The 14,352-nt window shown below is 37.5% G+C and overlaps 3 protein-coding genes across 3 annotated transcripts; 2 read left to right on the top strand and 1 right to left on the bottom strand.

Annotated features, from left to right (window-relative positions):
- The first annotated feature begins 1,852 nt into the window (after window positions 1-1,852).
- RHIMIDRAFT_281973 (BRO1-domain-containing protein) lies at window positions 1,853-5,150 on the top strand. The gene is made up of 8 exons (XM_023613048.1): window positions 1,853-2,297; window positions 2,353-2,398; window positions 2,452-2,512; window positions 2,593-2,723; window positions 2,781-3,565; window positions 3,617-3,852; window positions 3,897-4,534; window positions 4,587-5,150. Exons 1-8 carry the CDS (start codon window positions 2,086-2,088, stop codon window positions 4,725-4,727), a joined length of 2,250 nt encoding a protein of 749 aa, XP_023466131.1. The 5' UTR covers window positions 1,853-2,085; the 3' UTR covers window positions 4,728-5,150.
- Window positions 5,151-8,522: 3,372 nt separating this feature from the next.
- On the bottom strand, window positions 8,523-9,035 carry RHIMIDRAFT_281971 (uncharacterized protein; the record flags this gene model as incomplete). Its single annotated transcript, XM_023613047.1, is given in 2 exon segments — window positions 8,523-8,620; window positions 8,633-9,035. Coding segments are annotated over 2 exon segments (449 nt in total), but the record flags the coding sequence as incomplete, so codon positions are not given.
- A 3,520-nt stretch (window positions 9,036-12,555) lies between these two features.
- On the top strand, window positions 12,556-13,938 carry RHIMIDRAFT_202696 (calcium/calmodulin dependent protein kinase 2; the record flags this gene model as incomplete). The annotated part of the gene is made up of 7 exons (XM_023606628.1): window positions 12,556-12,778; window positions 12,834-12,863; window positions 12,923-13,128; window positions 13,182-13,211; window positions 13,270-13,458; window positions 13,508-13,628; window positions 13,676-13,938. The coding sequence occupies 7 exons, from the start codon at window positions 12,556-12,558 to the stop codon at window positions 13,936-13,938; spliced, it is 1,062 nt and encodes a 353-aa protein (XP_023466129.1).
- Window positions 13,939-14,352: the final 414 nt, after the last annotated feature.

Here is a 14,352-nt window from a genome sequence, read left to right as displayed (position 1 = left end):
TCCTGCTTTAAAAATGCATAATGCTAAGTATTAGCCAATCAGATAGTGTCATACGATATTTATTATCTTCTACAGCATGGAGCATACTGATGACTGAAGCCCTTGTTCATCTAACATCTATTATAGATTATACAGATATAGCTAGATAGCGATTAACAACATTGCACAAAATGAAACGAAATCCAATATTGCAGTTTATCTGAAACTTGTAAATAAAGTTTTTATTAAACTTTGAGCCACACAGCGCAGGGTGGTGTGGCTAGATTATGACATACAGAGATGATAAGGAAACGATGGTGGGATAAAAGTTTAAAGCGTAATTAATCATGCAAAGACTGCGTGTTTGACAGGATCGATATTTGTGATATGATTTTAAAAGTAATGAGGCTCGGCTGATAGGGGATACTTTGAAATATGTATTTCCGAAGGGAAATACCATATATACTATAGAGTAGTAGATATTACTGTGCAAAAATAATGTAGCTTAAAAGGAGAAAAGGCTCTTGGAGATTTGAGAGTTATAAGGATCGGCCATATTGAAGTATGAGACCTATCGAGGTCAGAATAAAGCGTGTGCCAAATGGAGAGCTTCAACTGGCAGGAGATCAAAAGATATTGAGTGTTTCTTCAGTGGTACGGCATATTCGACATTGCGTAGTATCTGTTGTCTGAATTTGATGGAAGTGCAACATGGTAGGCAGCTTTGAATTCAACGATCTGTACCACAATGTACATATGGCTCCAAGAAATTGATTATACGCAAACAGACTTGTAACTTTTTCTGTTTCACTCACTGCATCCTCGTTATTCCGATCAGTCTGCCAAGACCTCTCTCGGAAAGTAGTCGCCGATTGCTGTTTTTGCAAGATTTCTGATAGTACCTATAGTCTCTCCAACTTGGCTTTACAATATAGGAGGGAAGTTGCTACTTGCTCGGTTGTTTGCTTATCATTTCGGCTCAACAGAATTCGTAATTTATCGTTAGCTCTGTAGACGACAATCGTTTTGGGCTTTATCATTGTTGATCTCAGACAGTCTCCTTTGGGTCCACGTCACTGAATGGATTGAGTTTTCTGATGCAGTATACGAATTTATAAAGTATCATTATAATTACACTTGAAGTGATTTTACCTGCTCCCACCTTCCTCCCCGTATTTTATTTTACGTGATTTATCCAATAAGTAATAAAATAACAAGAGGGACAAAAAGCGAAGACAAGCCTTAGTAATGAGATGATACTATATTCAACAAAGTAACTACTCTGTTTACACTTTTTACAGCGGGTACTACTTTGTAGCCACAGGCCAGTGATAGTCGAGTATGAAGAGATGGGTGTTAATAAGACTTGTTGTTTGGGGGATTTCTTATTGTAATATCCATCTATGATAGTCATTGTAGAATGCTTGTACCTGATTGATTATGATTCAGTTCCTGAAAGTATAGTTTGTCAAAAGAGCGTATATCCGTAGAATAAATGAGCTTACAATTTGTGAGCCTGTTCATTGGTTGAATTAGTTTATACGCTGTTAACTAGGGGTGAATTATATGTTATGAATGATAGATACATCAGCTTATTTCAAATTGGAGCTTTCTGATTTTTAACACAATTTCAAGATCTGTTAAACTTTGCAATCTAAATGGTTTTCCCCCTCAAGAACCGTAAGTCACTTCTCTTTTCATAAAAAACTGCATGATCAAATAAAACTCTGAAAAGTCCCGACTACCTTTTTCAAAAAGTGTGTACAACCACTGTAGCTTTTTAATATATGATGTCAGCATGGCTCAGGTGTCCTTTTTTACAATGATTACCAGCTTGTTCTTTTATTTGCAAGTATGCTGCTTAAGAAATGGTTACAAATTAGCTTGGCGAAACGAAATGACATTCTATTGATCTTGCAACTTGTTTAAAAATAAATATGTATAATTGAATAAAGATCCGATAAAATGGAGACAATAAAGGGTTCATTTCCAGTCATAGGGTGATACACGAGAGTTAAGGTGCATAACCACTCTTTTTTCTTCCCCCTTCTTTATTTTATAAAATTGTATCCTGTTATCTATTCAGTTTTATTCAACAAGCGTACGATGGAAAGGCAAGAAGTCAATTTTATATCGATTCCGATTAAGAAACCAGACAAACTCTCTTGGTTTTCTGCTTTGACCAAGTATATCACAGAAAGCTATGCAGAAGATGCAAAAAAGTATAACCAAGATTGCAACCTGTTGGACTCACTAAGGCAGCGCTGCTTAGAACAGGAACAAGTAGAGAACCCACTTGTGTTGGAAGATTTGTCAATGTAATCAAGACATACATTCTCGACATTAACTAACTCTGTTTTTTTTTTTTCATAGTTATTTTAACCAACTATCCTTTTTGGGATCAAAATTTCCTTCGGATGTAAGATTGATAAACAAGTGGGGTTTGTTATTCATACACTAAACATAACGCAGATTGGCTTAGACATAAGCTGGTATCCACTCTTTTCTTCCAAAGACCATCCCTACTGTCCAGGTATATTTGTGTGTGTGTGTGCGTGCGTGGTTAGCGTAAGGGAAAATGACATGTGAAATATAACAACAAAAGGTTCATAGACGTATTAAGTAATCTAAATTATGAGAAATCATGTGTATTACTACGAATGGCTGCTTTTTATAGTATCCTGGGTACTATGCAAAGTTCAGTCTCCACTGAAGGCATCAGAAAAGCTTGTCAACACTTTCAGGCAAGTACAAACAGGCTGCCAGTAAACAATTGTGTTGACTGTATTTACTATGGATAGCATGCAGCAGGTTGTTTAAAGTACATCCAATCAGATCTTATCAGCGAATTAAGAGCAGCCCCTCCTCGTGATTTTGAGCTATTGGATGCCTTGATTGCCCTCATGATTGCTCAAGCACATGAATGTGTATGGCAAAAGGCAGTGATGGAACATATGAAATACGGAACGGTAGCTAGGTTGGCTGTCAAGGCTTCAGATTATTATGAATCATTTCTATCCAATTGCAATTCACTCGTTCCTGACTATTGGAAGACGATAGGAGAGATCAAATACAATTATTTTAAAGCAGTAGCTCAGTATCAAAAGGCCAACGAGGCTATTTCATCAGGCCGTTACGGAGAAGAAATTGCCCGACTCTATTTGGCTAAATCAAATAACGCCGCAGCGATCCAAAAACTGTCCGAATTGATCAACCCAACACTACATCCCTCCTTTGTACAGCAAATCCATACATTGGATCATTCTATTGATAGAGATTTAATACGTGCGGAGAAAGATAATGATGTGGTCTATATGGAAACAGTACCTCAACCTAATCAGCTAGCACCGATCCTCAGATCAGATATGGCTAAACCCATCTTGCCTAGTTTCATCCTGGATCCTAGTTATTGGCTAGTCTTGACAGAGAGACCTAATGATTCTTTATTTATCAAAAGACCTCTCTTTGAAAAGCTTGTCCCATTTGCTGTCCATCAAGCAGTCAGCGTCTATAACGATAAAAAGAATTATATAGTTCACAATGATATCATTGAAAAAAATAGCGTACTTGAACAAGAATACCAAAAGTAAGCGTATTTTAACAAGGCAAGACAAAAATTAATTAATTACGAATGCAGAGTTATCACAGAGCTGCGATTACCTTATTCATTGGATATCATTGATACTTTACCCAAGGAGTTGCTGAGTTATGCAGAAGAAGTTCAGGATTTAGGAGGCATTCAGACACTAAACGACATGTTGCATAAAATACAAAATATGTCAAAAAAGGCACTTGGGCTAATAGAAGAAGGATTCAATGCACTTGAAGAAGAGAATGAACAGGATGCGATGCTTAGTAAACAATATGGAAAGCGTAAGTATATTTTTTAAAAAGGCTTGGGCTCATTCTCTATTTAGTTTGGAGTCGACCAACTTCGAGAGTGCTTACTCAAAACTTGCTTACCATGGGTACACAATACAATGACACCATTCAGGCTGCACAAAAGGCGGATCGAATTGTTCAGGCTAAAGTAGCCAATTGGGGAAAAGCGATCGCAATGCTATCTAGACCTTCTGCAGATATTTTGAGTCATCTGCCACAGCTACAGCCTGAAGATGAACTACATGCACAAATTACACAACTGTTAACACAGCTTCGACGTCAGTTGGAGTTGCTCGAAAAGAATGCAAAAGATAGACAAGATGTCGAGAAGGAGGTGAAAAAGATAGCTGAAAAGGATGATATCTCGGATGCTTTACTGAGCCGATGCCAAGAACTCACCAAGGGATCGCCTATTGTGAAAATACAGGTCGAACAATTTTCGGATGTGTTTGAATCGTACTTGAAGAAATACCAAAGTCATCAAGCTAGTTTACAACAGCATGCACATGAACAAGATGAGATAATATACCAGCTTAGACAGTTGCATATGCAATTGAATGCAATGGTTAGTAATGTACCAGTATTGATAAAGAGGGAAAAGGCGATATCCAATTTGGAAGCAGCGTACTCAAAGATTAAAGAAATCAGAACGAATTTGGTAGAAGGCATCAAGGTACATCTTTTCTTTTGTGCGGCTGCTATGTTTACTAACATTTACAATTAAGTTTTACTCAAATTATATTGATATTTTGAATCAATTCAAAAAAGAATGTACAGACTTCTGCTTGGCTAGAAGAATGGAAGCTGCTGATTTATCTCGAGATCATAACCCTGCCAAACTGTTACTTTACAGTAACAAAAAGTAGAAAGAATAGGCTCCTTGGTGAATAGGGAAATTTGAATTAAGTAAATACAATGCACTTTTTATATATCTAAAATTATAGAATTTTGTTTTTATTTTAAGAATGATATGCTTTCTCAATTATGAAAAGAGATGGCAACGTGTAAAAGTGCTGTTGCTTCGCAAAAAGCACTTGATGTTTAGCTATAAATGATATTTGAAATATCATCTTGTACGCTATCGGTGCAATATGCCGATTTGTTCAAGACTATTTAGAGCGAATATCTGAATCACTTCAATCAGCGTAGTCGCTGTCGTCGCTAAATAGTATCTTTCTTTCATCAGCAGGCGCATACAGTAGTGAGAGGGGACGTTGACGTGGAATGAAGGTATGTAAGTGTTATTTGCAAGGAGGTGTTTGATATAGAAGCCAATATCACGATTTTTAACATTGTAGGAGGAAGTGGTAATTGCTAAAAGGGTGTCGATGATACGGGAGACACAGCAGGCTCGCACCCTTTCCATTCCAAAATTCGTTGAAACAGTAAATATTAACAGCATAATAAGGCGAAGATAAGCACCAAGAGTGGTCACTCTAGAAACACTGGTTGATAAAGAGGTGTCAAGTCTATAATGGCTGTATTCAGATCAATAGTATAGTTGTTTGTTGGGGCAGATTTGAGGGTATCAGAAAAGCTATATAAATCCAATATCACTAGTGCGTTAGTGAAACAGACAGAAAAAGCCTAGTTGAGCTCAGTAGATCTGTAAGCGAGGTATTTGAAAAACGGTGCTTGGAATAGGAGTGAATAAGCGAGATGCAGTTCGTGTACCCATTCAATCACCGAAACTTCCAGCATCGATTGGCATTTGTAGGGGGTTTCCTTCATTAACTCTAGTGATGTATCCATTTGGTTGATCGACTGAAATAACTTGCATATGTAGACCTTTGATTCAGAAAAACAGAGCATACTGTACTTTTATTAATTATTGACGTTAATTTTATAAAATATTGTCGTAAAATAAAAAAATTATTTACATAAAAAGACGACAAAGAAAAATGTGTTTGAATAAAACGACATCATATCAAAAGAGAGAGATAACGAGTATATGTAGAAAAAGAGAGAAAGAGTATGTTAGTATTATGGAATATATCCTAATATTAGTTTTACTTACCACCAAGGTGCACTCTGGAGAGGGTAGCGATAACTACCCAGGATTGTATAAACAAAACAAAAAAAGGAACGGAGGACTGAGAGAATCCAGAGCGTCAAAAGAGACTATTGGGGAACATTTCAGATACACACCAGAGAGCAAAGAGGGCGAGACAAGCGAGTCAGAGCAAGGACCATGGGACCAGGCTAGGTTTGATTGGTGAATCTTTGAACACTCAGAGGGATATTTGATAGCTACTGTAAAGAAGCAAAAAAAGGACTCAATTAAAATCGGTTTTTATATGTTTTTCTTTTTCAAACGAGCTTCAAGGTCAGGTACCTAGAACAAAGAAAGCATATCAAATAGGAGAAATCTACACGGTGATTATTCAAGAATATGCATTGCCAAATATAACTACATGCTCTGATTTCATGGAAGAACCGAATAAAGAATTTAAACTTTTACAAAGAGACTAAAGAGAACCATTTCTAATATTAAGTTAACTTCAACTCCAAGGCAGCCTACCCGTTAATATTACTATCAAATGGGATAGTGAGCCATATTCTTTTTGTATTTGTTATTACTCTGATAAAATTACAATGGTTTCAGTACGACATTTAAACTTGAAAAGCACGACATCCAGTCTCAGTAGCAGCATCATTATTTTTTGGAAATACAGTATATCCATAGATATCAAGGCTGATACTACGAAAATATTCTTGGTGACGACGAGTTTGCATTTTGTACAGCATGAATTTTGTTCTCGATCACAGGCGAATTTACTTTCCGGAAAGAGTGTATATCAGTTCATCATAAACAATATATAGAGCAATTCTTTATCTTACCGGAATATACAACACCAAACGTACATGAATTACTAGCATCTCCTTGCTTCCTTGCAAAAGCATATCCAGCATGTCTTTTAAGGCTCTTGTATTGTATTTGTGCTTATATTTTTTTTTTTTTCCTTTTTGAAAACTTTTCGCTGTTATGGCACGTTACGCAACTAATTAAGAGATATGTTTCTTCTAAAATCCTTATCAGTAACTGTACTCCACTTTTTTCTTTCTCTGTTACTGTGCATGTACAGTTCATTCGCGTTACATAATAAATCAACGGAATGTGCGACAAACTCTCACAAAAAAGGTGAATTAAACCTTTTTCGGATGAATTGAAGGAACCCAAAAAAAAGATGGATTTAAGAATATTTTTTATTTCTTTTACTTGTTACATTCACAGTTTTTACGTTTATTTGAGAACTGATCTTGGCTTCTTGGCTCATCAAATTCAGGAGGATAATACAACCCAAAGAACTTTTTTATTCTCCAATAATAGGGCAAGAGCGGCCTGGGCATTGTCAGATGAATGATGTCCTTTGTAGTGCCATCGCCATAATTTATGCGAAGGATGAATGGCATGGTTTTCGATACGTTGTTTCGGGTGAGAATTGAGATAAGGTAGAAATGGTCAGGATAAAGTAATAAAGAGAACATAGGTTTTTTAATTATTCGTTTATAAAACAATATAGAAAAATAGCGCGTTGTACTATAATATGACAATCTGTCACACCCATTCGTACCAATGACCGTCTCACCACTGTTATGCGCATAATCAGAGTATCTACCTAAAGGTGTGTCAAGGTCTGGCCGAGGTAGATATCTAAGCCAATTACTCGAGCCTTTTTCTTCTCAAAATCGCAACCATTGTCGTACTTGCGTTAATTATATTATTCATCACATGTATTTGTTAGGATGGGTCGTATGGAACATCCTGTTCATGTAGTATGAGATAGATCTAGCCGGAGAATGTTCTTATCGTCGTTGTTCATGATAGGTTTGTCACCGACCGAACGGTGAATGCGTGTAATAGTTTTTGCATACTTGACGTGTTTGATGAGATAGCCATTATAATGACTCGAGTATAATCTTATAGTAGAGCATACATTCTACTTTATATTCCTCTATCACATCTGATAAGAATAACTTATAATAATAACTATAGTAGCTACTAGTATAACAATAATAACATAAGCATAATTTTTTTTTTGTAGAGGCGTTTTTAGCCAAGGTTTATTTTTAAATAAATGAAATAGCCACTTGAGATCAGTGGTGGGCTATTGAAAGACAGAAATACTAAAGAAAATTAAAAAATATAAAATTAATGCTTGAAGGATTCCAGGCAACCAATGATAGCCCGAAAAACCTTGGATGGGATAAAAGGATGTCCATTGAAAATAAACATCCAGTGTGCACGCCAGATGCACCAAAAGGCGCAACCGACAATACTTTCATTAGGGAAAGCAGAAAGTTTTTGAGGAGGAAAACGTAAATGAAATATTGCTTGCTCCATAGTATTTACTGTTAAAGTCAATTCACCAAAGAAATGATGCCAAACTCGAGCCCACACTTCGAATTTTTTGGGGCATAACAGGATAAAATGCATTTCATCTTCTACATTTGGAATTTGACAAAATCAGCATTCCGAGGAGAAGGAAGACGCTAGCAATTTATGCACCCTGGACGCACAAGGAAACTTGTGTTGTAACAGACGATACCAGGGAGTCCGAATTTGCAATGGGATCGACAAATTCCAAAATCGACGCCAAGAAGACATTGATCGAGGCATATTGGAAACTTGCCATCCACCAGATTGTTGTAAAAGCTGTTGGTGATGCTTGCGAAAGTTACGAGGCAGAATAGTATCAGAATTTGGCTCGAACCAAGAATGGACTAATTGACCACAGACTTCAGAGAGAGACAATGGGACAGCAGCCATAACACTGCCCGGTAAACAAAGGTGGACGAAAAAAGGGTGTAAAGTAAGCTGTCCGACTAAAAGCAGGCGAACGAACTTTCGGATGCGATTACGACCCTGAGAAGGTTGACTTTCCCCGTTCACCCATGCTTTGGGAATCAGATGAGAGTGATCAGATGATAAACTAAAAGCATGGCTAGCCTGAAGAGACTTATAAGGCCTTTGCACCCTAGGTGTTTCATTTGCAGGCCAATCTATGACTTCCGATAGTGGTAAGGATAAACAGGTTTCAACAGAAACCTTAGGACGTTCGGGCAAAGAGCTATTGAGCAAAGTAAGAACTGTACCAGAATCAAAAAGAGCGTCGAAAGACCGAAAGAGAACCGAAAGGACCCCTGGAGGATTCATTGCTAAAGGGCCTTTGTGAAAGGACGGGAAGAGAAAAGGCAATCTTGCGTCAGTAATTGACAGAGGTGATAAGCTAAGCAAATGAGCCCGCAATCATAAAGTAGTAAAACTAGAAGGATCATCATTGAGCAAGAGAGGAGTTAACCATCAATACTGAAGAGCCAGGTGCTGACAATTCGGCTCCAGGAAACCCGGTTCACCATGCTTGAGGGGTTGTTGAAGGGTGTCTAGCGATATAGATGGGAAAATCCTGAAACCAAGAAACTCGCGGCAAATCTTTCGGATAGTGTCAAAAGTCTTTTGGTTAATTCCAACTACTCTAAAAACATGCCAGAGCGAGGAAGGAATAAGCACATTGAGGACGGTTGCACGGTCTCGGATGGGCAGAGACCTTTGCTTAAAAATGTTACAAGCATTGGATACTTTTTCTACGATACGTCGTTGAAAACTATTTCGTTGTCGAGACGATTGTAACAGAGGGTATCCAGGTTATGTGCCACTTTTGTCAGGTGGCTTGATTTTGTTGTGCGAAAGAACCATGGTTTGTGCTAATATTACCTTAAAACAGTGGAGAGTCAATAGCTAACAGCCACCGCTTTTATTACAAGTCAGAGAGAAGAACTAATAAATTAGGGTATGACCTGAATACATATACGAGAGATGACGACTGTAAATGTCTGACATCGTCTATTAGCTGAGCATGAATAAATAGAGAATTAAGAGATGTGTGATCTATGTAAACACGACAGGGCCACCTAACCATTCCTTCTATGAGAGCAGTATCTCATACGATTTTGGGCGCGATTTCTTCTAAGTTTGTTGTATTCATAGAGCTTCGAAACCTCAAGAGAAATGGTCCAAGCGCATCAAGATCGATTTTTACAATCGCAAAAGAAAAACGCCATTTAGTAGTAAAAGTCTGTACCTAGAGGCGCTGTTACTGACCATTACCTTGTATTTCTTGAGAAATCTATGGATGAAATGAACTGTCTCCCTGAGGTGAAGGGCAATTACATAGTTATGGGCAATGCGCCTATTCACACTGCTAAAGAAATGGATGAACTTACAACTAGGAGAAGTTATAAGCCTATTTATCTTCCACCTTATTCTCCAGAGCTCAGCCCAATCGAACAGTTTGGGCAGTAGTTAAGAACAAAGTCAAACGTAGTAAGTTTGAGGACAAGGAGGGCCTAGTTACACGAATTGCTGAAGCTTGTAATTCTATCCCTCTCAATCACTTCCATGCGTTTATACAGCATTCTGTGAACGTTTTTAAAAAGTATTTGAATGAAGAACATATTTAAATCAACGCTCAATAAATAAAGATTGTTAAAGATATCAAACTTCAGGGAAATGAAACCCGCCCTTTGAGAAAATATTAACCGCCTTTTGATTTTTTTATTGGCTGCCCTTTGGCGTTGGAACAACTGCATCGCATTTCCCGGTTATTATTGCGTCTATACCACATCTGACAGCAATAGACCATAAACAGCTTCTAATAGTGAAGACACTAAAGGATCAGCATCCTACAAAGATAGCCAGTTGTGTAAGTAGATACACGTTCCTTGACGTGAAGATAGTTGTACTCCCACCGCTTTAGACAGTAATACGTTTTTATAACCAAACGAGTCACCCAGTAGCAAGGAGTTTTTACAGAATAATGCTATTGGCAACAATGAAGGATTGCGCCTCGTGAATAGTGATTGGGTAAAATTGGCTGCTATCTATCTGGAACAATGGTATAATATGCATGTGTGACGTTTCATTGTCACTGCCTATGATAATATTAGCCAAATTGAAGCTGTTTAGTAAGTAATTTCAATCGTTATTGTATCCAAATGCGCATCATCATTCTAATATTATTAAGGATAGAAGGAACAAGTAGGGCATCAACTGGCCGAAAGAACCATAAGTGCAGAGTTGGCAGCATACAATCCTTTTCAAAGCAAAAAACATGGCCACAAGTACAATTGTGCCAACTGCATCCTTGGTGAGTTGTGTCGTCGGTGAAGATAGACTTGAGCTAATCGGCGACACGAGCGACTATATGTAAATATTGTATAGTCTTTGTAAATAAATCTTCTTATTTTATATGGCTATTCTTTTTCTAAACATAAAAAGTGCTTGGAACATTTATTTATTTCCCTTTACGTATATTATTATGTAGGATATGGTGATTTCGTCTTTAAGCGCGATCATTTATTTTGTAAGATCCAACTAGCACAACTCCTTTTGATAGCAGTGAGGACGATTTCAATAAATATTAACACGTAGCTTCAGGAGGAAAATAAAGGACAGTTTGAGGATATTTTTGGTAAAGCATATAAATAGATTAGTACAGTAGCAGATAAGAATCCATTGTCATGTAATCTTAATTACTGTTGAGCCAGTAATTCAGGTGTTATTTAGTCAACTAATCAACAAACTTTATACGGGAGTGGAGCTAATGATGGAGTGTATATTGCTTTATACAGATGAAAAGTGACCAGAAGAGTGTTAAAGCCCCTTAATCAATTAAATAACTAATTTTATGATGTAAACGGGACATTTTTGATAGAGGGAAATCATCATTGTTTGACATGTAAAAGGCGTGTCATGGGATACCTTTGGCCGGTACGATTGCCATATGACTTGAAGGGCACAACCAAACAACGATATAAGCGAGATTGCTGAGGCAATAGCGCTGAAAGTATCGTGAGCGGTGTTTTTATGAGGTACTGTCATGATTATTATTAGCTGTTCAATTTGAAGAAGCGAGCAGGATAACCCAGGAAAGAGCCTATTTAGAACTATCATTCACAGCGCGAATTTGTAAGAACAGTTGAAAAGAAAATGAAAACTATCTTCAACAGTGAAACCACAGAACGAGCAAGATGTCAAAGGACGTCGACTTGGAATGAGGGCATGTAATCGCTGTCTGCCAGGAGCTGTTTGATGTAGCAGCCAACATCATACAGGAGTAAGCGGTAATTCCAAAAATATGTTGACAGTGCAGGATCATGCTCTTTCCGTTCCAAAATTCGTTGTGGTAGCAAATACTTATGGTATGGTGTAAAACGGAGATGAATATCAAAAGTAACCACTCTAGAAACATTGAGCCGACAAAGAGGTGATAAATATATGGTAATGGTATCTAGATCAATGATAAAAGTCCTCCTGAGGCATACAGAGAAACAAAGGCAGGAGGTAATATCACGCACCTTTGGAGAAACAGAGCAGCAAAAGCCGTTGAAGCCGAGGATATCTGATAGTCTGAAGATTGTGTATGGCAATATCGCTGATCAGGAGCTTATGTAATCAAGATGATGCTTATAGGATATTTACTGGTAGACAACAATTACGCTAGAGTCAATACTTTAATTATAAAACCGACCATTAAAACTGCTCTAGTGATTTCATTTTAGCGCGCTTCAAGGGGGAAAAAAGGGCAGAAAAGCCAGAAGGGACATTTTTGATCTCAGAAGCTTTTTAATTTTGAAACAGTAAGAAAAGTTTCCTCTCAACCTTCTTTTGCGTCTTTTTCTTATAGTCCGATTATGCCTCATCATCAACACAATCCCTTTGTGAAAAAGGTTCTTGCCTTATTTAAAAAGACTCATGAAGGCGAAAAGTCTCAATATCCTACAGAACTTACAAAGAAATACAAGATTGGCGAGAAGCAGTTAGGTGTTGGTTCCTTTGCAGTTGTAAAGGAATGCGTTAATCTGTCAACGGGTGAACACTGTGCAGTAAAGATTATCCTGAAGAAAGTTATTGCTGGTAAGCTCGTCATATCGTGAATATGAAGCAATATTGATTTCATCCCGGATAATAGGAAAGCAACATATGCTAGATAGCGAGCTAGGTACCTGAGAGAAAATAGAGTGACTATGTTGGGATATGTATGTGAATAACGCTTTATAGATATTTTGAAGAAAGTTCGACATAGTCATGTTGTATCTTTGCATGATATTTATGAATCAGACGATGCTGTTTATATCATTACTGATCTCTGTACGGGAGGAGAATTGTTTCAACGCATTGTTGAAAGAGGCACATATACAGAATCAACTGCTGCTGATCTTGTTCGCCAATTACTTGAAGGTCTAGCTTACTTGCACTCGATGGATGTAAGTCGCTGTTTATGTCCTGCTCGATGTAACAAATTTACCTTAAACTTTAGATCGTGCATAGAGATATAAAGCCCGAAAATGTAAGTTTAAACTGGAACCTCAATCGGGAGTAGAACGGAGCTAATGTTCCTCCTTTAGTTGCTGTTCAAGACACCAGATGAAGACGCTGAATTATTAATTACTGATTTCGGTCTTTCCAAGTTACTAAAGAATCACGATCAAGTGCTGACAACTGCTTGCGGTACACCAGGTTATGTTGCACCTGAAGTTTTGTTAGGCACAGGACATGGAAAGCCAGTGGATCTTTGGAGTGTTGGTGTTATTATGGTAAGTAATATATACAAATATAGAATCAGGGAAGCTTATTATTCAATAGTATACTCTTCTCAGTGGTTATACACCATTCTATGGAGAAGATCAAAATGAGTTATTTAGTGCCATCATGAGTGGTCGTTATGAATTTGACGATGAGTATTGGTCTGAGATATCTGCTGAAGGTAAAAAATGCGCGTGGCCAGAAAGAACGGGTGTTAACTTAAAGTAGCCAAGAATTTAATTGATAGACTCTTAACATTTGATCCTAAGGATCGCATTACAGCAGAAGAAGCATTAGAGCACCCATGGATTATGAATAAAGAAGAGTATGGCTTCAATTTGGCACCCACTGTTCGTAAAGGTTTCAACAATCGTAGAACACTCCAATCTCTTATTACTGTGGTTGCAGCAATTAACAAGATGAGGATCCATCATCCCTTAGCAGACTTGGAAGTTGACGAAGATGAAGATGAAGCAGATAGAGAGAAATAAAGAAGATACCCCCTTCTTGAATGGATCTATACCGAAACTTTGTTTGTCTTATGTCTTGTTGTGCTTCTTATCTACTGTTCTTTGACCAACAATATATGTCTCCACATATGAAAGTAATTCAAAAAGATCCTAGTAGGCTCGTTTATAGGCAAATGCTAATTGATATATTGAGTGATTATGGTGTCATCTTTGACGGTCAAAGATCAAACGTGATTCCTGCAAAGAGTGTGATCTCGTTGTGTTTATACTTCATGACACTGTGAAAGCCAACGTTACAGACGGTCTATTGATAGCCATTTTAATATATTCAAAATAGCTAGCATTTTGATAAAATGTGCTGACCAGAGAAATAATAACTAGTATCTTTTCATTCATTCCTGTTGATCTTACGGTGGATAAATAAAGACGGAGTAA

This window comes from Rhizopus microsporus (assembly GCF_002708625.1).
Source record: "Rhizopus microsporus ATCC 52813 unplaced genomic scaffold scaffold_8, whole genome shotgun sequence".
NCBI lineage: Eukaryota > Fungi > Mucoromycota > Mucoromycetes > Mucorales > Rhizopodaceae > Rhizopus > Rhizopus microsporus.
This window is presented reverse-complemented; position numbering and strand designations above follow the sequence as displayed.